The sequence below is a fragment of the Diorhabda sublineata genome, chromosome 5 (assembly GCF_026230105.1).
Source record: "Diorhabda sublineata isolate icDioSubl1.1 chromosome 5, icDioSubl1.1, whole genome shotgun sequence".
In the NCBI taxonomy this organism is placed as follows: Eukaryota; Metazoa; Arthropoda; class Insecta; order Coleoptera; family Chrysomelidae; genus Diorhabda; species Diorhabda sublineata.
This window is the reverse complement of record NC_079478.1, coordinates 4,603,895-4,626,158: the sequence shown is the minus strand read 5'-3', so window position 1 is coordinate 4,626,158 and position 22,264 is coordinate 4,603,895. Positions and strand designations below refer to the sequence as shown.

At 32.3% G+C, this 22,264-nt stretch overlaps 3 protein-coding genes across 4 annotated transcripts; 1 reads left to right on the top strand and 2 right to left on the bottom strand.

Annotated features, from left to right (window-relative positions):
• Nucleotides 1–157: 157 nt before the first annotated feature.
• LOC130444036 (glycosaminoglycan xylosylkinase homolog) lies at nucleotides 158–1,905 on the bottom strand. Its single transcript, XM_056779005.1, has 4 exons — nucleotides 1,314–1,905; nucleotides 826–1,253; nucleotides 534–734; nucleotides 158–479 (listed from the first exon to the last, which is right to left on the bottom strand). The coding sequence occupies exons 1-4, from the start codon at nucleotides 1,725–1,727 to the stop codon at nucleotides 299–301; spliced, it is 1,224 nt and encodes a 407-aa protein (XP_056634983.1). The 5' UTR covers nucleotides 1,728–1,905; the 3' UTR covers nucleotides 158–298.
• LOC130444035 (ATP-dependent RNA helicase DHX30-like) lies at nucleotides 1,840–10,296 on the top strand. 2 transcript variants are annotated; one of them, XM_056779003.1, is made up of 13 exons: nucleotides 1,840–2,078; nucleotides 2,132–2,392; nucleotides 2,446–2,671; nucleotides 3,604–3,988; nucleotides 4,077–4,293; nucleotides 4,349–4,678; nucleotides 4,738–4,967; nucleotides 5,338–5,501; nucleotides 5,995–6,639; nucleotides 6,927–7,119; nucleotides 7,201–7,390; nucleotides 8,755–8,846; nucleotides 8,924–10,296. In XM_056779003.1, the coding sequence occupies exons 1-13, from the start codon at nucleotides 2,019–2,021 to the stop codon at nucleotides 9,084–9,086; spliced, it is 3,156 nt and encodes a 1,051-aa protein (XP_056634981.1). In that variant the 5' UTR covers nucleotides 1,840–2,018; the 3' UTR covers nucleotides 9,087–10,296. The 2 variants fall into 2 exon arrangements, with proteins under 2 accessions (XP_056634981.1, XP_056634982.1); XM_056779004.1 differs by having other exon boundaries at nucleotides 2,025–2,078; nucleotides 2,140–2,392.
• On the bottom strand, nucleotides 9,886–22,228 carry LOC130444372 (kinesin-like protein KIF9). The gene is made up of 10 exons (XM_056779465.1): nucleotides 21,945–22,228; nucleotides 21,111–21,207; nucleotides 20,775–21,003; nucleotides 20,495–20,616; nucleotides 18,647–18,867; nucleotides 16,353–16,506; nucleotides 14,834–15,172; nucleotides 13,271–13,418; nucleotides 12,753–13,090; nucleotides 9,886–10,197 (listed from the first exon to the last, which is right to left on the bottom strand). Exons 1-10 carry the CDS (start codon nucleotides 22,226–22,228, stop codon nucleotides 9,886–9,888), a joined length of 2,244 nt encoding a protein of 747 aa, XP_056635443.1.
• Between the last annotated feature and the right edge of the window lie 36 nt (nucleotides 22,229–22,264).

The window sequence follows — 22,264 nt, the reverse complement described above, 5'->3', positions numbered from 1 at the left end:
GCCAAGCAACAATTAGAGCTTTGAGTTCAAGTGTTGTATGATCCAAGCTGGTTTGGGAATGCCTGAAAAAGTTGAATGAACTACTCAAAAAGAGTAAACTTACTCTCCAATGGGTTCTGGATAAACTGGAGCAAAGGGAAATCAAACAGCAAACAGATTTTCCAAAGGTAAGAAAATATATATATTTACAATTTTACAGAATAAAACTGAACTTTTATCCACTGAGTTAGTCAATACTCTTAATATAAAATATTTACAGCTTATATTTTATCTTTCTCAAATTATCACACTTCAAAAATTAAAGCAAGTTTTTATCTTTGCAGTATTCAATTGTGGCAAAAATAAGTAATAATCTATCTTCCATTGCTTTGAGGTGTTCAGATGTAATTAAATTATTAATTCCAGGCATTTTTTTCAACTTTTTTGTAAGTCTTCCTCCAGTTAGACTTAGAAGAGTTTTCAAAGTTGATTTTCTTAATCTAAAAAGTCTTTTTTTTAATCCTAGACAACTAAAAATACTGTTAGCACCTTACATGCAACACTGGTAAAGAGGAGCTAAAATGTCTATATGGTGTTTATAGGGATTTCCTAATCCTTTACCATTATCTAACCATAGTACCGTATCATCTAATGTTTCATAATGATGCCTATCTCCATTTTGAATGATAAAATCAAACAGTGATATATCTATCAGATCATAAAGACGTTTTCTTGATATTTTTTGACCAACAATGCTGTAAAATAGTTCCATTTATATGCTGAATAATGCAACAAACTATGTGTTAATAAAAAGATAATTGATATGAGTGGTTTAAAAACACTTACTTGCAATAATTATCAGGAAATTCCTGCCACAGTGCATTTTTTCCTTTTTTATATGTACGTTGCCATGGTGATCTATGATTAACTAAATTTGCCTTAAAATTAATTATCACAGCCCCCAATAATGACGAGTTATCATCATCACATATTGGATCATTGATGTTACAATAAAAACATTTGCCATATAAACAGCTCCTATTATTTTCAATCAGCGCAGTATTAAGTAATCTTTTTGTTGCAACAGGTAAAATTTCATTTTTTAGCGATAATTTTCTTTCGATGCTTATTGGACATAAGGGTTTATTTAAAATAACTGATAAATAAAATGCAACTATTTCAGAATTGTAGCGATCTTTTCCAGCATATACTGGTCCATCAATTATTTTATTTCTGTCATACCATTTTGGTTTGAATATAACCTCTTGATTACCCTGAAATTAAAGAAAAAACATGATTTGCATGTACTCAAAAATTTGTATATTTCATTTTACCTGCAATGTTAATAGTAATTTGAGCTGAGTTCCTCGTGAATCTATGTCAGCTTTAATTATTTTACCCCTTTGAAGCATTAAAAGAATGTCTCCAACATATTTGCTTTTTATATCTATTAGTTTGGTATTATTGGTCCAAGAATTGGCTATTTTCCAAATTATGTCAATTTTATTGGTTATATTTGATGAAATTTTAAAACTTTCGAACGATTCTGGAATTTCGTTATTGTACTGTGACGGTAGTAATTTATAATGATCTGGTAATTCTTCAAGTTTTTGATAAATAAATTCTTCCACAGATTTGCTACCTATTTCATTTTCGATTGATAATGTAATAAGTAGGTAATTTGTTGTTATAAAAAAGACTATCAATAAAACCAGAGTTAACAAGAGTATCGTTCGTCGTCGGAACATTAAAAATTATTTTTCTAAACCCTACATGTTATATACTCACTAATACGAAATGACGTTACTCATGAATGTGGATCATTTGTATAAACATTATTTTAAGATTTACAGGTTATGGACTACTTCTTGAATTGTTGTAAGCCTAACGTTTGTTGGACCACGTGTCTCTTATTGTTAATACTACGGTCTAAAAGTAAGAGGCCATGGAAATGAAGAAGACTACAACCTTGTTCATATCATTAATTTCAAACACATTTGTAACCTTTAAATTTTAAATAGATTTTGAAGAATTTTAAAATGTTATCTAAATACTGTTTTAATGTTTTAAATAAAGGAACTATAAGTCACAGGTTTAATGTAAGTTATGGTTATTTTTGTATGATTAAATCCATTTTCGTTTCATATTTTAGTGTTACAGAAAAATAAATTCTATAAAAGACGTATTTTTCAATAATGGACCAAGAAATCTTTACAGTTGGACAAATTTCGTGAAACCAAAATTGTCTGGTGTACTTAAAGTTGGTGTTCGAAGTTATGCTACCAAAACTGAAGATGAAGAGAACAGGCGATCTAATAGACACAGAAATAAATTGAATATATCTAACTTAAGCAGTGATAGTAATGAAAATGTAACCCAACAAAGTTTTTTAACAAATCTTGAATTAAATAAGGTATACCTTAATATCATCATATTATTTAGTTGCTAAATTTATTATTGTTACAGATTCAACAAATATATTATGCAGATACTGAGGAAACCAAACAAACATTAAAAATGTTCCCATCGCCTAAAAATGTTTTGCACAATATATTTACATTATTAGTACAAGAAACTAAAAATAATTCATTGCATTTAGCCCCTTCATTTAAATCACTTTCAAACCAAAGAGGTGGTGCTTCTTGGATATGTACTTACAATATAGGATGGCCAACTCAGATAAAATTTTTAGGTGAGTTTATAAAGAGATTGAAATACATTTTATCATATAATATGTATATATATATATATGTACTAACTGTTCTTACAAGTTTAATAAATATTGGGGAGCAAAGTCTCCTGTAACTGTGATGGATTTACTGTAGCTACTTGTGTTTAAATGATTCAGGGAGAGGTAATCAAACATGCTTTGCCATTGTGCCATACAGGCATAGAATATCTTAGTATTTCATTGTGTCGTTGTCCCAGTCATTAATTGGTAATGACAACAAATTTTGTTATCAAAATAAAATAAAGCTGACATGATATTATTGCATAAAGAAAATAAATTGTATCTAATGATTACTAGATACATTCTACAAAATAATGGCTAATACCATAGAAAGGAGGTTGAATGAGTATAGAGAAACCTTGTTTTGAGACTACCAATGCGGGTTCAGATATGAAAGATCGGTCATAGACCAAATTCTCTAGAAAGGCGAAGCTATATCTCTATAAAACAATAATAAAACAAAGTGAGCTACAAAGGCAAAATGTGGATTCTTAACAAAGCAGAGGAAGTGGGAAGATACAAAAGAAAAGAGTGGCTGAGTCACATAGAGAGAATGCCAGATTTTAGAGCAACCAAAAAGATGATGGACATAAAACAATGGACAAGAAAAAAGGAAGACCAAGGAAAAGATGGTACGCAGAAGTGATTGAAGACCTAAGAGACAGAGGAATTCAGGACTGGAATAGAAAGCAAAACAAAGAAAAGCGTTGGAGGGAATCACTCACAAGCTATAGGCCTAAAATGCCTGTGTGTAGCATCTATATAAAATATAAAGGTCCATTGCACTGTGCTTTACCAATTATCTCGACTTCCATAAAAACTTGATTTTGGTAAATAATTACAAAAGGTATTTGTTTTTTCAATATGTCTATTTTAAAATAAATTAATTTCAGCTAAAGATAATAGGAAGAAAGTTGCTTCAGATAAGGCAGCTTTAGCTGCACTTACTTGGCTAAGACTTAATAACAAAATAACAACAAATGGTGCACCAATTATCTATGATAAAGAAGAAGTAAAACAATTAACCAAAGGAAGTATACCACTTCTGAACCTTCGACAAAAGACGTTAGAAAATATTGATAAGATTATAAATGTTTATGAAGAAAAAATGAATCCTCACATTTTGAAATGCCAAGATTCCTCAGTAATACAATCAAAAGATGTCTTGACTGTTGCACAAGAACATGAACTACACATGAAATCTATTACAAAGAAATTTTTGGGTTTTCAAAAGTATATTGCTAAAGAAAAACATCCTTTGCCAATTACAGCTTACAAGTAAGACATTTATCTATTTATATATTTCAATATAATTGAGGCCTGTAATACATATTGATGAAATTACATTTGATATGAATATTTTTAGGGAACAATTCATTGAAATGTTAAATACAAACCAAGTAATAATAGTTAAAGGGGAACCCGGTTGTGGGAAAAGTACACGAATACCACAATATGTACTAGAGGCATGGGTTAGAGAACATGAACTTAGTGAAAAAACAGGAATGATAGCAGTTACTCAACCAAGAAGAATAGCTGCGATTTCTTTGGCAGAACGAGTTTGCAGTGAAAGAAATGAATCGGTAATTTAGCATAAACTAATTGTTTAATTGCTTTTTTTAACATTGTGATTTTTAGGTTGGGCACATTGTAGGCTACCAAGTAAGATTAAATTCAGTGTTTCGTCCATTAACTGGGAGAATTTTATACTGCACAACAGGAATTTTACTACGACATGTCCAATCGGATAGCAGTTTATCAGAATTCAGTCACATTATTTTAGATGAAGCACACGAAAGAGATGTTAATACAGACTTATTAATGAACATCCTAAAACTTTCTTTGAAAAAGAACCCTAATTTAAAATTAATAGTAATGAGTGCTACTATTGATACAGATATGTTCAAAAATTATTACAATGGTGCTCCAGTGATAGAAATTCCCGGATTTACCTATCCTGTCGAAAGAGTAAGCATCTATTTGTTAAATAATTTCATTTAGCAAAAAAAAGATAAATTTGATTTTAGTTTTTCATTGACAATTTGAATGACCTGGATTTAACAAAGACTAAAACTATGTGTGAAAGTTATGCACCTTCAGTAGTACACGAAGATGTTGTTAAAGTCATAGATTACATAAATTGTACAAAACCTGAAGGAGCCATTCTTTGTTTCCTTCCAGGTTGGGATGATATTGCTAAAGTACAAAGAATGATACCACAGAGAGGTAGCACGGTAGTATATTGTTTACATTCCAGGTAACTTTTTTTAAACAAATTATTAAACTTGTCTATTTCCTTAAAAAATTATCATACTGTTAGAAAAAAAAACGATACGGCAAGTCCAATGGTTTAGATTTTATTACTTTTTGTGTTTTCAAGTAGATTCACTGCTAGCTCATTTAGGTGGTTGTTAAGTCTGACGTAGTAGTCTTCACTGAACACACTTATTGCTTATTTGACAGAATTTACTTGATGATTGTCCATAATACTTTAGACTGAAACCTCTCTATAATCTCGAGGGGATATTTGGCTGCTTTCTAATAAAAAAACATACTTCTTCGCCGGCTTCACGGTCTATGTCAGTGGACCAGTTTGTAACAGTATAATTTATTTCTTATTGTTTTAGGTTGAACGACAAGGAGCAGTTCAAAATTTTTAGTAAACCTCCTCCTGGTGTACGAAAAATTATATTAGCGACGAATATTGCAGAAACATCCGTAACTATTGATGATGTTGTTTATGTTGTTGATACTGGAATACACAAGGAGCAAAGATTTGATACAAGCAAAGGTGAATTTGTTTATCTTTGAATCTCAAAGTACAAGGACAAAAAATTACTTTTTTCAAACCATTAGATATTCTTTCCTATACGTTTTTTGTATGACTAGAGTTTCTATGGAAATTCTGCATTGTTAGTGGTTTAATGGTAGTAATAACTCCAGACCTGTGTCAGGTTATATGAGTGGAACGACTTATGTGAGATTGAAATGTTCCAACAGCCTACCAAACCGTTTAAGTACTGCGGTACTTGAAGCTAAAATGTAAACTGGGCAGTATTTTACGACTGATTATAATAACCTTTATTGCGGTCATTCTTAAGAGTAATAAAAAAACTCAACCGCAAAAAACCGGACATTTTTTTTGTACAACTGCATAAATACCATTCTGAACAACTTGTAATTCTTTGAATATTAAAATGCATTTGGAAGTTTAATGCCATTCCAAATTCCAAAAGACACTTAGTTTTAGTCATTGTGAATTATAATATTTGTTATTTTGTTAGGTATTAAATGTGTTGACAATAATTGGATATCAAAAGCAAGTGCAATCCAAAGGTGTGGCCGAGCAGGGAGAGTTCAACCCGGTCAAAGTTTCCATCTCTATACACAGTCCAAACATGATTGTTTTGAAGAATATACGTTACCTGAAATACTACGCACATCTTTAACAAAAATAGTTTTAGATTCAAAAGCTTTCAGTAATAATATGGATACACTTACATTCATGAAATCTTTACCGACTCCTCCTGAGGAAGTTGCTGTTTCTAAGGCGGTAGAAGAATTAAAAGAAATAGAATTACTTGACGAAAACGAAAATTTGACAACGTTGGGAAGAACTTTAGCAGAATTTCAGCTCGAACCTAAATTGGCTAAAACATTAGTAAATTCTTATATATACAAATGCCTATCTCCGATAATTGACATCATAACTTTGTTTTCCACTGACACAGAAATATTTTCTTCGGGTTTAATAGATAAAGAAACAATTAAGGAAATTAAAAGCGAATTTTCAGAAAACAGTGATCATCTAGCGATGATGAGAATTTTTGAAAAATTTTTAGAATTTGATGAGATAGTTGATGCCGATAAACTAAGAAGATTCTGTAGAGATCTGAATTTAATTCCACATAAAATGGAAATGTTCCGAAGTAAGTGATTGTTTTCATTTATTCAGATTTATTAATAACATTTTAGTAAATAATAATCGATTATTTCATAAGTAGATGCTCTAGGCGGGTCTGGGTGACGTTTATAGGCTACATCATAGTATCTTTATCATCACGTCGCCTGACAAAACACATTTTTTTACATACCCTATACTTCAATTTTACCGTTATTGCAATCTGCGATTCGACGTGACGATTAAGATACTATAACGTCTCTTTCACTCCTAGACCCGCCTAGGGCAACTACTTTCATAATAATTTTATTTCAGAGTTACGTAAAATTCATTCCGATTACTTAGTAGATGGTTTACATGATGTACTTCCATTTTCTGATGACTATTCTGATAAAGATGAATTTGTCAAAGCAGTATTGTATTCTGGAGTTGGTAATATATTACAACATCGAACCTGGGATATAGTGAAGAACAGATTAAAGAACAATACCAATGTTTTGCTTACTAGGTATATTATTGTTGTGCAAGTTTTAGTTATAATGTAGACACACATTTGAAATTTATGTGCCTTTAATTTGATTGGTTTTAGGAATAATCACAAAGCTACAATAACCCCAGAAAGTGTTAATTATAGAAGATACAAATTTCCTACGAATTACTTACTATATATTAATGAAACTAGGTCCAACATACGTAGAACGACGTTAGTACGAGAATGTAGTTTTCTAACTAATTTATCAGTATTATTATTCTCCAATAAAAAATTAAAAATAGATAAGGTAAATTTTTACAAACCATTTCAACTAAGTATAACATCTAAAATTTATTTTGTATTTGGTGGTGCAGCTTCATAAAATCGAAATTTTGATTGCTTGACCACATTATTCAATGAATTATCATAATAAATTAGAGTTCACAAAGAAAAGGAAAAACAAATTTAAATATGTTTCTTATCCTCTTATCCTTGTTTTTCAATACAAGTGGAAAAAGAAAAAGTAAGGAGCTTCGAACAAGTTCAAAGCTATGTATATCTTGGAGTGGTTATAAAGGACGACAATGTCGAGGAAAGAAATTTAGAAGCAACAATGACGAAAGAAAGTAAACGATTGGGAGCACTTATTGCGGCAATAAGTTCCAAAAAAATCACCAGAAAGGCGAAGCTACATCTGTACAAAACAATAATAAAACCTAACAGTGAGCTACAGAGGCGAAACGTAGATTCTTAACAAAGAGGAGGAAGAGAAGTTAAATGTATGGGAGAGGATACTTGGGGGGAGAATTGGATGTAAAGAACAAATAACGAAATAAGGAATTTATTTGCAGAAGCAGAGCTAAGATTCAAAAGAATAGAGTTGTTAGGTTACATACAGATAATAGAAGAGTTTAGAACAACAAAACGAAATGATGGACATTCAGGACTGGAAAACGAGAAGGAAGGAGAAAAAATAGGAAAGAATGGAATCACTTCCAAGCTATGGGCCTAAAAGCCCGACGAAAACAATAAAATCTGTCAGGCTGATTACATGTAAGATACCTTCTAATTCTATGATGCTACTTCTGAAATTGCCATTTGAAACTGAACCATCTTTCCAAGGAGGGGCTACTGAGTTTGGAAATACTACCAGAGATGATGGTGTAGAGTAAAGCCGTCTCATATGTTACTGGTTTTACGCTATAAACCCCTGACTTAAGAAATTTTCATTCTATAATTTCGAATGGTATTGAGGACTCAAAATAAAACAGTCTATGTTTTTTAAAATGCCAACGTTTCGATCTTTTATTTGATCTTTATCATTGCTTCAACATTCGAATTACCTCTGTGCCATATGTGTTGTAGATAGATTTGAAAAACCCAGGTGAAGATGCCTTTCTTGATATTGTCCTTCCTCAACCCTGAAAATCATTCGAAATTACATACTATGAAGGAAAATAATATCAATAATAACATTGTTAATTTATATTAATGTGTTATAAATAAACTCTGTTTTCAAGCGTTTGTTATTCAAATTTTATATTTCAACTCTTCTCTCACCGGTGGCGCCAACTGGTGGAACATAGTGTAAAACACAGTACCCGAATATTTTAAATTTTATTATCCTATAACCAGGAACGATCCTTGTCTTTTATATCTAATCTGTTTTAGGTCTGTGATAAAGATGCCCAAGAAGGTGTTGAAAACGAACATATAGAATTAGTTTTAGAGAATACAAATATAAAGTTCGTATGCAAAAAAAAGTTAGTGTTTGTTTTAGTTTTCAAATTTCATGAAGTTGTTTAGTTTGCAGTAAACTAATATTTTGTTTTTCTTCTAGGGAAGCTGAAAAAATTATTAGATGTAAAGAAGTTATTCATTTATGTTACGGATATTTCATTGCTCAACTGACTCGTATCGGAGAGCGTAATGAGGATGTTAATGCTATTTGGAGTGATATATTGGAATTAATCAATGAAGTAATAAACGATAATACAAAATAAATATCCATAAAGTATTGTTATTGTGTCTATAAACAAATTTTAGATAGTATCATATTTTAATTTTGAGTATAACAAGGTTTATCATATACATTTTTTCTCGCAATCGTTCTCAATTTAACTACTTTAGTTCTTTCTTTATCCATCAGTTTCTTGAATTCTTTTATCTGCATATCGACTGGTTCCATATCTTCCACAAATACCGTGGATTCAATTGCGAATGGAAATTCTTCTATCTCTGTAGACTGTATTGAATCTCTCATCTAGAAATAATTAATTTATTAATAGATAATGGTTTTTATGGGGCTCTACAGATTCTATTGCTATTTAAAAAAATCAATCAAACAAGCATAGAGAAAATCTCATTGAAAAGGGATTATTGATTATGAAGTCCAATAAAGGTTCTAAACCTATTTACTGGCTCTTATAATGTAGGATCTCCAAATACTATGTAATTTTTTAATAGAAAATGTTTTTTGGGAAATTCTACCCACATAAAAATGGATTTTGGAGTGTAAAGTCCAATAAAGGTTCTAAACCTATTTATTGATATATGATATTGAAATTTCTTTCACAGTTGTTGTCGAGATTACTGCATTTGTTTTTGATAAACTTTACAGAATCTATTACCTAATTTTAAAAATTTCTGTTTAACAGGCCAAAATAATGCACTTTAAAGAGGGTTTTGGAGGATAAAGTCCAATAAAAGTTTATTTAAAAGAAACTTTGTTAGGTTTTATAATGTAGGATTTTATAAAATAATATACAGGGTTCTAATTTAGTATTTACAGTATATTTTATACTATAAATACCTGTGTAACAAAAATATACCAACCATTTCCACAAAACTCAAACTTTTGGCTGCTGGAAAAGTGATATTGAAATTTTCTTTACAGTAATTATCGAAATTAATGCTTAACTGTTTACGTAATTCTTTTCGATTGTTCAAGTAAAGTTTCAGTTCAGCCAAACACCTCAGAACAATTTCTTGTTTATCTAAAATAACAAGTTTTGCTCTTTCTATGTTTTCACCACATTTATTTGCCGCTTCATTTAGAATCGATTCAGTGAATTTGTCGCAGTCAATAGTTTTGTATTTGATCATCAGCTTCGCCTGAAATTATTAGTCATACACAATATTATCATTGTTAACTTATTATGTTGTTACACAAAGGCTATTCATAAAGTGAGAAAATTTTCTATATAAACAAAACAGTATTTTTAGCGAATTATACTTCCTATAATCTACCCACTCTATGACAGGCATCCGCACTCCTAATTATCCTCAAAACTCTTGCACGCCTATTTAATTTGGCATCTACTCTTCTTTTGTTCCCGAATTTTAGCTCTAAAGGAGATGCACCATTTCCGAAGAGAAATTTGGATTATTTACATCAAGCAGTGACAAACCAATCCATCAAGTACGTAACATGATTGAGACGGACATCCCTTTCAAGGTGGTAATCAATCATGGGTTCTAAAGATCTTCTGGAACCTTGAAATGCATTTCTCTGGTACACAGATAGTTCGAGGCTAATACATGAAGCTTAAGAATGTTTAGATAAAATATAGAAATCTCTCTAGAAATCACATTTACGTTCTCTCCGTTAAGCAAGCTATGGGAAGGAACCAGACAGTCGTATCACAAAAAGGGAACAACTCACAAATAATGAACTGAATGGCCGAAGAATCAGATGAAGTCTTAGTGGAGCAACACTCCAGGCCTAAGACAATTCAAAAGATTCATAATTTTATCAGCTAAGAAGTCTGAATAACTTCAAAAAATGTCAAGAAACTACTTTAAATCGCTCTTCTGGCGGTCACTACCTGGTCAAATACCACCTTAAGACGATTGGTATGAGAGAAGGAGACAACTCCAGATTCTTCGAGCAAGTTATATAGCATCTACCCTGGGAATGTCCTGAAGTAGTGTAAACATCACAAGTGGGAAAAAAACTATGGTAGGAGTCTACGAAGCAGAAAAATGAGCTGCGGAGTCATGCATAAAATATCTATTTAGGTATAGGTACAGAGCAACTGGAAAATCAAACAGTATAATTTATTTATTTATTTTCCAAAAAAATTATCGTCAAATTTTTCCCTTTTTGGAATTAAAGTTGAACTATATGATATTATTGCTTATTTCGGTTATACTTCTGTGTCTACACGTTAATTTGAAGTATTCGAAGTAGTATAATCCATTTATCTAGTTTCCAGGTGTCGAAAATTAGTACCAATAATTGAATTGGTTGGTTTCTAGTTAACTTTATTGTATTAGATTTATGGATTAATCCAAAGGTGTAATTTTGAGTGGCCTATTTTAAGGAAATATTTTGGTTGAAGAGAGGAAAGACGTGCAATAACTCAAAAGTCAAATGGATCCAAAATATTCATCTACCAACCTCTCGCTCTTGCTAACAGTCTTTCTCATCTGGTTTCCATAGCACAGTGGAATCGAATCTGCAGATCGCCGTACCAAAGAAGTCTTCAATCATATTTCTGAACTCCTAATTCATCAACAACACCAACCCACTACAACCCGCAACAACCACACAAAACTTACTACGTCCTCCTACCAAAGTTATCACATTTCTGTTGTGTCACGCATATCCTTACCGACTGCAAACAATACTTTACTACATACTATCAGTTTAATCTGAAACTTAAACTCAAGGAGACTCTCAACTGCCCGACAGAAATCGAAAAAGTCCTGGGGTTCCTTAAAGTTACCAAGCTAAGTTAATTTATATTATATTTATACTATATTTTTATTATATATAATTTATAATGTAATAGATATCGTAACAGTCCTTCGTTTAACTTTATTTTTGTGTAACAATGACCAGCGTTGCCGAGGCACGTTAAACTGAAATAAAAAAACTCTTCTCCTTTTTCTTCATTCAACTTTTATTTGAATTGACTGAATAACTGATTCTTGATGTCTTTGAGCAGACCATTTTTTGATTAGGTTTGCATTGGCCTTAGTGAGGTTAGGTTTACTTCAGCTTCAATTAGATTAGGTTCACTGTAGCTTCAATTGGGTTAGGTTTATTTTAGTTTCAATAAGGTTGGGTTCACTTTAGCTTCAATTAGGTTAGGTTTATTTTAGCTTCAATAAGGTTGGGTTTACTTTAGCTTCAATTAGGTTAGGTTCACTGTAGCTTCAATTAGGTTATGTTTACTTTAGCTTCAATTAGATTAGGTTTACTTCCGCTTCAATTAGGTTATGTTTACTTTAGCTTCAATTAGATTTGGTTCACTGTAGCTTCAATTAGGCTAGGTTTACTTTAGCTTCAATTAGATTAGGTTCACTGTAGCTTCAATTAGGTTAGGTTTACTTTAGTTTCAATTAGATTAGGTTCACTGTAGCTTCAATTAGGTTAGGTTTATTTTAGCTTCAATAAGGTTGGGTTGACTTTAGCTTAAGTTAGGTTATATTAATTGGCCGATAGCTCGGAAAACGATATTTTTCTATGATATGCGATACGGTTTTGAAATCAAGAGTAAAAGTCATAAAAACAGTTCGAAAACCGACCAATCCATACTTGAGTGCTAATCCCGACATCTGGGATCTTTATAAAACTATTAGAATTTAATAAACAATGGGTTAAGATGGTATAATATAATGACATTATGGAATAAGAATTTTTGGAACAAAATTAAATATACCTCCAATATTTCTTGTTCCATGGCATAAATTTTATCTTTTTCTTCTTTCAATGCTTTCATTTCTTCTACATACTGCGCGTATGTATCTGAGATATTTTTTTCATTTGCTTTGTACTCCACCATAAAGTTATTGTAATCAGATTCTTTCGTATACGAGTTCCAGGCTTCTGTGTTTTCCGGAATATTTTCGGGTATTTGTGATATATCAGGAATATTACCGAAGATAAAACTACCAACAGATTTTTTTTTAATAACCGAAGATCTTTTGTTCAACATAACGCCGAATTTCGATCGCTTCCTCTTTGGTATTTGCGATATTGACCCAGAGGTTACAGAAACTATAGATAAAACGAAAAAAATGAGTATATTCAAATAAGAATAAATACAAAATCATTGATATTGTATTTCTAATTAATTATTAAAAGTATAAATTAAAACATGTATAGATAAAAATATAACCATTTCCCAGGATCTTATTTTTCAGTTCCTTTGTATTTTATTATTTCAACGGCACTTACATCGTTCTTGGTTGCTTCTCAAAGTCTGCGACGTGATTTTTATACTTGACATATCCAAAAAGGATTGAACGGAAACTTGTTTATCCACTTTATCCGCATCCACAATCCCATCCTTTGATCTCCTTGAACGACGTTTTTCTTTTGACACCTAAAATTAGTATTACATCAATAGCGTCCTCTAGGTCCATGAAAAAGAAGAATACTATGCAGGGTAGAGGGAACGGCGAGTATCGGTTCTAAAAACCTTCCATTATGGCGCTGAATATATGAATTGAATTATGTGAAATTATTAACGACATTACCACATGTAAGTTTTCTAGTATAACCAAAAAAATTACCCCATTTAAATGCAAAGTATAGCTCTCCCCCCGAAACTATTATTACCTCCGCGCTTCGAATTTCAAGGACCCGTAGCCAAGACGACTCTATCCGCTTGAGAAAGGGAAACGCTTAAAGCAATAAAAGAAATGGTACCGAGTCGAGAAAGGATCGACGATGATGCAGATTATCTGCGATTTTCCTGTAACCTCGTGAACTGGTTAACTACTAACTGGTCAAACGGCTGACGATAGGGAATAATGCAGTCGCAGCTGTATCCACCTACCCAACGATTACCTAAATAAACATATCCACAATATCTAAAAAGAAGCATTTTTCTCTTTGCTCTGGCAATTCTCCTCGTTTCAATTGTTCGCTTTTTTTTCTTTTTCGGCCTAATGCAGTATACATCACAGTAACATCGATCATATCTACAGCCCTGCAGAGAGTAAACATATTTCCTCAACTCATTCAAAAACCAACAACCGCTCTCTCGAAATCGAACCGCCATCCTCATCGAAGCGAGAAGCCAACCAAAGAACACTGTTGTAAGTAGTAACCGGAACACTCCTAGAAGAGAAACGCCGGTAGCCGTCTTAATATTTGAAAGAGCAGAGGGAATTCTAGAAGACCCGGCAGTCCATCCAACACGCAGCCTACGGTGAAGACAAGAAACGGAGAAAGTAATTGTCCGAAGTTTCAGTTTTTGGGTTTCTACGCCGGTACGTCTGAACTTAAATGACAGTAACCCAGTTTTTCATAAATGAAACTGTGTTTAACTATTATTTCGCTTTCTGATACGACTCAGTAATTGTAAAGCATTCTAAAGCACACCAGCAGCACAAACCCAGGTTACTAATTCATGAGAGCAAGTAAAATCTGTTCAACTGGCTTTCGCGGTTGCGTCAACATGTATGATGTAGACCACTGGAGTATTATAAATTCTTTATTAACGCTGTCCGGAGCAATGGGAGCATATCACGATGAAAATTGTTGTTGAAAATTCCAACTTGCGGTGTACGAAAGTATTAAAGTAAAACAATATTTAGCTTCCTTCAAATTTAACGCATTTCGACATATATTTTTTCATATTGACATAATGATCTTTCTACCTGCTACACTTAATACTGTATAGTCCTAAAAACTTAAAAAAGAAGACGAAGAAAGTACTCTGAAAATAGTTAAAGTAGAAGTTACTCCAACCGTTTCTAGTGTTACAAAAAAAAGAAGAAGAAATATATTTACTCTGGTATTTAGCGTACTGCTCGACCGTATCGACCCTCGTTTCTTTGGTAAAGATACATCAGATTCTGTGTTTTTCCTGTTTACTGTTGCCACACTTCCTTCTCTAACGAATTTTTGTTTTTCCGTTTCCCAATTATTATACATCTCCCTAAATATATTGAAAACCATAGCTACATCGGAAACTCTTATAACGTCTATTTCTGATATCTCATTTAATAAATAAGCTTTAACCGTTCTTTGCAAATGCGCTATACGTTCTGAAGTCATATTAGTCGTGAGATCTCGATTTAATAAAATGGAATTTTGAATCTGCTCTTCTTTCAATTCTTTTATTTGACGCTAAAACAACCGCCAATTAGGTACATATCAATTTGTATTTGTAATATTTTTAGTAATTATAAATAATTTAATAAATTCTTAACGCATAATATGTTACTCCATTGGGGAAGGACAATTCAGTAAATGCTTTCAGTTCATCTCCTTTAATAAGTAGATATCGAGAAGAAACGAATTTTAAAGGAAAAAATTTCTTAACTTCAGGTTTCCCTACATCCCCCTTCTATCAATGATGATTAGGGTGTTCGGGACCTTGTAGTAGTTTTTAACGCCGAAGGTCGTAAAAAGCCAAAACTTACACAAAGAACAAGGTTAATAGAAATTAAAATTACGTTCATAATATTGTTAAACATCTAAAAGGTAGTTATTGTACACTTAGGAATTTATGTGAACATAAATATAAAACACAGTTTGTATAATTAAACATTCAGCTCCCACTTGTTTCAATTGAAAATAGTCTACTCATTCACGGATATTTGTCTCGTTTTCCCAACTTTCTTCCCACATTCTTATAGTTTTTCTTTTGGTTCTGATTTTACTTATATTTTGTTCGTTCTCAGTATTTTTCGTGTATGTAGTTTTCTTCTAAAGTCCACTACCGAGATTGTTCTGAAGAACCTAACCTACCCTTACAAGTATGTTTCTTTTGGATCGACTTAGTATTGTCTTCGTTCTTTTCGTGACGACAGCCTTTCTCCACATTGGTGCCCATACAAAATCATGTTATTAGGGCGCTGCAAATGACTGATCTTTTGCAGCTATTCGGTCCACCCACCTTATTAATTATTCTCCTCTTCTTTGTCGATAGTCCACTAGGACTCCTTGGTATTTAATAATTTCAGTAATAGTAACTTCTTGAGTCTTTTTTTCTTTCATAGGCTTCAAGTTCTCGTTGACGTTCAGTACAAGCTCTTGTCGCTTTTTAGTGTTAAATGTGTTGAATGCAATGGTTGTAGATTTTCTTGTCACTTCCAGGCTAAGAGAATTATCGTAGAGAATGTTTCACAAAGTTGGGTCTAGTACCGAATCCTGAAGAATTCCCGAGGCCACTTTGTTCTCAAGGGACTACCTTTGTTAACTCAAAGTAAATACATATCATGACCAGGTATTTAGAAGGTTTCTTTGTCGAACTGTCGAAATATTTTGGTATTTTTATCTGATTATTTTTGTAAATAATTTTTACCTGTAAATACTTGACTCTACCTTCTAGGCTCATTTTTGTTGGTTGCTCTATTTTTTTAATTGTAGGTGTATATCCTCGCAGTATTTGTCCAAATCTCATCATTGATAACGTTGTTTGTAAATCTTCGATTGTTGTTTTTATATGTCCTATAAAACTAATACATATGTTTGTTAATTAAACGACTTGAGGTTTCACAAAATAAATTCAAATACATACTCTACAAATATTTCTTATTCTAATTAATGAATCGAGAAATGAAAACCGAATTCTTTTACAAGACTGATTGTTTAAAACTTAAAGTTAGTGCCCTATTGTTGGAAAAAGGATTTAATTGACAAAAAAGCTTCTATTTTTATATGCAGCTTCAAAAGCCTCCAAACATGTTCACTCGCCTTTTTACCACAGTAAATAAACTTCCTACTAATTCAGAAATAACTATAAATTCAATTCCTTAATTGGTTGTAACTTTATTCAAAACTACTACAAATTCTGACCTCATTAACTAATTTATTCTCCTCCTTTTACAAAAAATATTCCTATAATCAATGCCTCACTAAACATAAATAATACACAAGAATATTCTAGAATAGTTATAAGGAAAATTCACAAACAAAGTTTCACTATTCTATCCTTCGTGCTGATGCCTCTAAAACTGACTCTAATTTCGATGTGTAGTTAGTTCAAATCATGAACTCATAGGTTCCTTTCTTTTACCTTCGACCTGTAGTGTTTGCTCTGGAAAACTTTCCAGTATCCTTCAGGGTTTCAGCTGTATCTCCCACCTTTACAAACAATTCACTATTTGTATTGTTTTCTTCGATTTGGTCAATTAAATGACAACAATCCTTTATACTTATGCCTCTAAAGCTGACTCTAATGTCGATGTGCAGTTACTTCAAATCATGAACACATAGGTTCCTTTCTTTTACCTTCGACCTGTAGTGTTTGCTCTGGAAAACTTTCCAGTATCCTTCAGGGTTTCAGCTGTATCTCCCACCTTTACAAACAATTCACTATTTGTATTGTTTTCTTCGATTTGGTCAATTAAATGACAACAATCCTTTATACTTATGCCTCTAAAGCTGACTCTAATGTCGATGTGCAGTTACTTCAAATCATGAACTCCTAGGTTCCTTTCTTTTACCTTCGACCTGTAGTGTTTGCTCTGGAAAACTTTCCAGTATCCTTCAGGGTTTCAGCTGTATCTCCCACCTTTACAAACAATTCACTATTTGTATTGTTTTCTTCGATTTGGTCAATTAAATGACAACAATCCTTTATACTTATGCCTCTAAAGCTGACTCTAATGTCGATGTGCAGTTACTTCAAATCATGAACTCCTAGGTTCCTTTCTTTTACCTTCGACCTGTAGTGTTTGCTCTGGAAAACTTTCCAGTATCCTTCAGGGTTTCAGCTGTATCTCCCACCTTTACAAACAATTCACTATTTGTATTGTTTTCTTCGATTTGGTCAATTAAATGACAACAATCCTTTATACTTATGCCTCTAAAGCTGACTCTAATGTCGATGTGCAGTTACTTCAAATCATGAACACATAGGTTCCTTTCTTTTACCTTCGACCTGTAGTGTTTGCTCTGGAAAACTTTCCAGTATCCTTCAGAGTTTCAGCTATATATCCCACCTTTACAAACAATTCACTATTTGTATTGTTTTCTTCGATTTGGTCAATTAAATGACAACAATCCTTTATACTTATGCCTCTAAAGCTGATTCTAATGTCGATGTGCAGTTACTTCAAATCATGAACTCCTAGGTTCTTTTCTCGTACCTTCAATTTTAGTGTTTTCTTTGTTGAACTTTCCACTATCCAAAGAATTCACAATTTGTCTTTTTTTGTCCATTTAATCAATTAAAACCATTTTCACTGACCACCTAATAGACCAAAACATATACAACACTCACCAAACTCTCTTTGCTTATGATGTAAAATTTCTCTGGTAAGGATCATCAAGCCATAGCAGCATAAGAAGACTTCCTATAGTGCAATAGTATTACAATACTGAACTTCTGAAGTATGGGAGAAGCTGCAATAATTGGAAACTTTGAATCAGTCCTACCAAATTCACAGTCGAACAACTCATGTATTCAGGAAGTCTTAATATTCACTACATATCAACAGTTCAACATAAAGCCTCACCTTAAGGAAATAGTACTAACTAAAATCAAAAAAGTTCCTCAAAGCTGCAACTTCCATCACGAATAATAATTTAATAAAAGTGATAATAGATTTCATGTAAAGATAAAGTAAGATAAAAAAAAAATAAATAACTTACCGTAATGAATTATTATTATTTAAATCGTCTTTTAGAAAATATATCAAAGGATTTGTTCTTTGTCTTGCTCGTATCATTTCTGGAGACCTTTCCATTAATGATAAAAAAAATTGTTCTAAGCTAGTTTTTGTTAAATTCGCTGCCCCAACTTCTGTTTTATTTTTAAAAAGGCATGTTAGATTACCTACAGTATCTGAACCGGCAAGATCAATAAAGTGCAACTGCAAGTAAAATATTTTTCCAATTTGATAATAATTTTTTTGATTAGTACAAAGAAAAAGCATGATATGTAATACTCTAAAAAGAAATTGGATTAATAAAATAATTTTTATGTATAAATGCATCTGAATGTTCTTGATATAAGAACATTGAGATGCATTAATCCATTACCAAACAGTTTTTCTTTTGACTCAAAAATTGAGAAATTAATTGAAATTGTGTGATTATATGAGAGCAAAACTGAAGGATGATTTGTCGGAGAACATAGCAAATGAATTTAATTTTACTGATGGTAAGTGATTTTATTTGTAATACTTCAACTTAGTAGTATTAAATTAATGTTTACATTCCATTAATAACATTTTTAATTTACATACTTAAACTAGAACATTCCTAATTACATTATTCTTAATTAACAGCAACATTCTTGGAAAAATTATCCAAACTTTATGAATTGAATAAAGTAGAAGTTTATGAACAATAGGCTTTTTTGCGTTGCACTCTTGACCAGTAATATCCTTTTCATTTAATGTGTGAGCCTCACTAAACTGTCTTCTGTTTAACCGAAACGCTTCCTTGAACATATTTTCTGGAATTTCACCAGACAACTTGAACTCTCCGTAACTCACTCTTTTTCGCAAATACTCATTTGTTTTACTTTTTTTTGTTGGTAGTTGCAACATAATAAATCTTTTGTCATCCTTAGATTCAGACTCCAGATCGAGAAGAAGCTGCTGGCTCGCTGTCATCTGGTATACTAATTGGGATTTGGGAACAAATCGTGGGCGTTTCTATTATAAAAAAGGTGGACATGGGCGGTGTCTGAACCTCGCGTGTGCTGTGCGTGGGCTAGGTTCAATTTGCGGCAGGCCTTATAGTCGTTTGCTATCACTTAGGCCCCTTTCACACCAAACGAATTCGAATCAATCTGGATCACTCCGAATCAAGTTGAATCTGATTCGTCATCTCCACTCTTTCACACCAGCTGAATCAACCTGAATAATTCTTACCTGGAATGTTTAATTCTTCGCCAATTTTCCTCCACACAAAAGATATGAGATTTCTGTTGCTGTGATTTTTATCACTGGCGTCATAAATCGCACTATTTTCTTCAACATTAAAATTAATAACTCCACGTCCATCTCGTATGGTTGTTGATTCAAGTCTGACCGGACGAGAAATTTGACAGGTTGAATCAAGTGCGACCTCGAATCAAACCTGATTGAACCAGATTCGTCCGGTCTGAAGGCGGGAAAAGAATCCCTTCACATTTAAAAGGAGCGCTCGAGGCCGAATCTTGGTCAATCAGATTCAACTTGATTCGGATTCGTTTTCTATTATGAATTATGCCTGTAATATGGCATAGAGCTCTCCAGTGTGAACGTGTTCTCTGCTACTACTGCAGCTCCTAGGCCATTAGGTGTTTTGGATGCGTCGGTGTACAGAAAATGGTATTCTTTGAAGCTTACTTCCGTAAGAGTACGGAATAAAATAGTAAATGGGAGGAATAGATTCTTTTAAATCTAACTTTGAAGAAAATATTGAAAATATACTTCAATTTCTTCGATGTTATGACACATTTTAATAAAAAAAATTGAGTTTCTTATTAATAGGAATGATAATACTCACTCTGACTTCAATTTTATGACCGTCACTATAGTTTAAATCTTCAATGGTTACGTAAAATGAAAGTACACTAGTATTGACATGTGAATAATAGTTATGCTTTTTAGTTTCTTTTCTTCCCTCACCTAAAAAGCCACTAAAATAGTTTAAATTTTTGTGCTTCATTGCATTTCTTCATTATATAATTCCAGATTAATTAAGGTTTGTCCTATTTAGTCTAGTAGTCATAAGGGAGATGTGAGGTCGAAGTATAATATAATAAAATGTGTGATAAATAATTTACCCAAGTATAACGCCTTTAGTGCTTGATTCTCAGAAATTATTGCAATTTTTTTTGCATCTTGACTAGCATGCCATGTATTCAAGTTGTTGGGATATTCTCTAAATAAATCGAACACCGCTGTTTTAGAAAATTCAAGATAAGTCATTTCCAAAGTTATTGTATTATTCGTTTGCATCGATTTCTTGAACATCATTAACTCACGTAGCATTCTTGGTATCACACCAAAATTCTAAATAAAGATAAACAAAAATACTCAAGAAAATAAGAAGTCGTAAGTTTTAAGAAATAGTTACAAAAACGGTAAGTTGAAAATGTATGTAATTTAAACAGTCTCACCTCATCTGACACAAGCTCTATTCCAGACAAAGTTACTGATTTTCCTGTACCTGTCTGTCCAAATGCAACGATCACAGCATTGTTACCATCTTTTAATCTAATACAAAACATAATTCAATCAATTTTATAGATTTTGGAAAGAAAAATGTTAGCTTAGTAAATGGACAACTGTAGGAGCTTCAAAATGAGATAACAGAACCTATACATCATTTATTTGTTAAAAAATAGCTTCAGTGATCTATATACTATATGAGAGGAACTATTTCACAACCAGAGTACAATAAAGTAGGAAGAATGATCAACACCAGTTATGAGAGGAATTATTTTACATCCAGGGTGCAAAAATGTAAAAAGAATACCATCCATGATCACCTCCATGTATGAGAGGAATCATTTTATATCCAGGATGTAAAAATGTAGAAAGAATGCCTCCCATGATCGATTTCTGTTATGAGAGGAATTACGTTACATCCAGGATGTAAAAATGTAGAAAGAATACCTTCCATGATCACCTCCAAGTATGAGAGGAATCATTTTATATCCAGGATGTAAAAATTTAGAAAGAATACCTTCCATTTTACATCCAAGATGTGAAAATTAGCTATGCCTTAGCTCGACAGCAACCATTTATGTTTGAGAGTCGTTAAAAGCACAGTGGAAATGATATTCCAAGATATTGAAAAGAAAATATTAATCTTTAGCCACTAATATGAATGTTCAACCAACAAAATTTGATTAATTTTATGGATTCAAGTATAAAAACAGAAGTTCTGCATCAAAAACTAATTAAAATATCCTTTACTAAATGCCATGACAAAATAGAACATTTCTTACTTCTCAATTAATCCTTCGACAACAGCACTGTGAATATTGTTCTGGGTACAATTATGAAACACACCATCTGTATTAAATTCCCAATAACTTGGAGGTTGGTGAGACTTGGAAGGGTCTTTTATCTGCTGCAATTTCCTAACAAAAACTGTTGAATTCTTTATTTTGACATGCTCCCAAGTCGGTTTTTCTACAGAACAGATCCGGTAAAATACTCTAACATGATTGTTTCCCAACTGATAACTAACAGTGGGATTCACAACAGAACTAATAGTAGGACAACTCATTTTTTAGAGTAAATAAATGTGAGAAATATATGTCAA